At 50.1% G+C, this 782-nt stretch overlaps 1 protein-coding gene across 1 annotated transcript; it reads left to right on the top strand.

Annotated features, from left to right (window-relative positions):
• Window positions 1–203: 203 nt before the first annotated feature.
• On the top strand, window positions 204–776 carry Pmar_PMAR010426 (kelch repeat protein, putative; the record flags this gene model as incomplete). Its single annotated transcript, XM_002785432.1, has 5 exons — window positions 204–246; window positions 293–385; window positions 432–516; window positions 558–660; window positions 713–776. Coding segments are annotated over 5 exons (388 nt in total), but the record flags the coding sequence as incomplete, so codon positions are not given.
• Between the last annotated feature and the right edge of the window lie 6 nt (window positions 777–782).

Here is a 782-nt window from a genome sequence, read left to right as displayed (position 1 = left end):
CGGTGCCTCGAGTGCTACTGTGCCATTTGTGGTCAGGTTTTGCCTATCACCAATTCAGCCTACAGGAGTCTGCGCTGGATTAAGGCGATAACTAGTGGTCAGGTAGCAATGATGGGCTCTCAATATACTGTACTATGCAGCTCTGGTAGCCTCCTTCTGCTCGGGCATGCCATACACTGTCACGACTCAACAAGAAGCTGTATATGTTTGGCGGATATGATGGTCAGAAGTGCTTCAATGACATGGGTCGGGGCATTTAAAAGGCATAGGGCCTAGAGGGTTGTGGTATCAGATGTCCTCGACCTCGAAACGATGACCTGGATCCAGCCGAACGTCTGTGGTCAGCCTCCAATGGCAAGAAATGCGCACACTATGACGGTTGTTGGTAACGTCTGCATTGCCTGCTTACTGTGTATTGTTCAAGTTATGAGGTACGAAGCTTTATCTGTTTGGTGGTCATAGTGGTAATAAGCATCTCACAGACCTTCATGTCTTCGACACTGCCAATTTACTTTGGTGAGTGGAGCGAGCGGTTGAGTAGTGGTATGGTACCGTAGGTATCAGCCTAGCATTCTTGGAGCACCTCCTCCGGGATTGCGAGGGCACACTGCTAACTTGATAGGGAAGAAGATCTTCCTCTTTGGTGGGTACGATGGCAAGGTGAGGTGATCGACCAACAGCAACGCCGTCATGTGGATGTTGTTGTTGGTAGGGCCGATCGAACGACCTGTATATACTGGACACAGGGTATCCTGGTGGCTTCTCACCCAGCACTGGTGATG

This window comes from Perkinsus marinus, assembly GCF_000006405.1.
Source record: "Perkinsus marinus ATCC 50983 genomic scaffold scf_1104296932524, whole genome shotgun sequence".
Classification (NCBI taxonomy): Eukaryota; Perkinsozoa; order Perkinsida; family Perkinsidae; genus Perkinsus; species Perkinsus marinus.
This window is presented reverse-complemented; position numbering and strand designations above follow the sequence as displayed.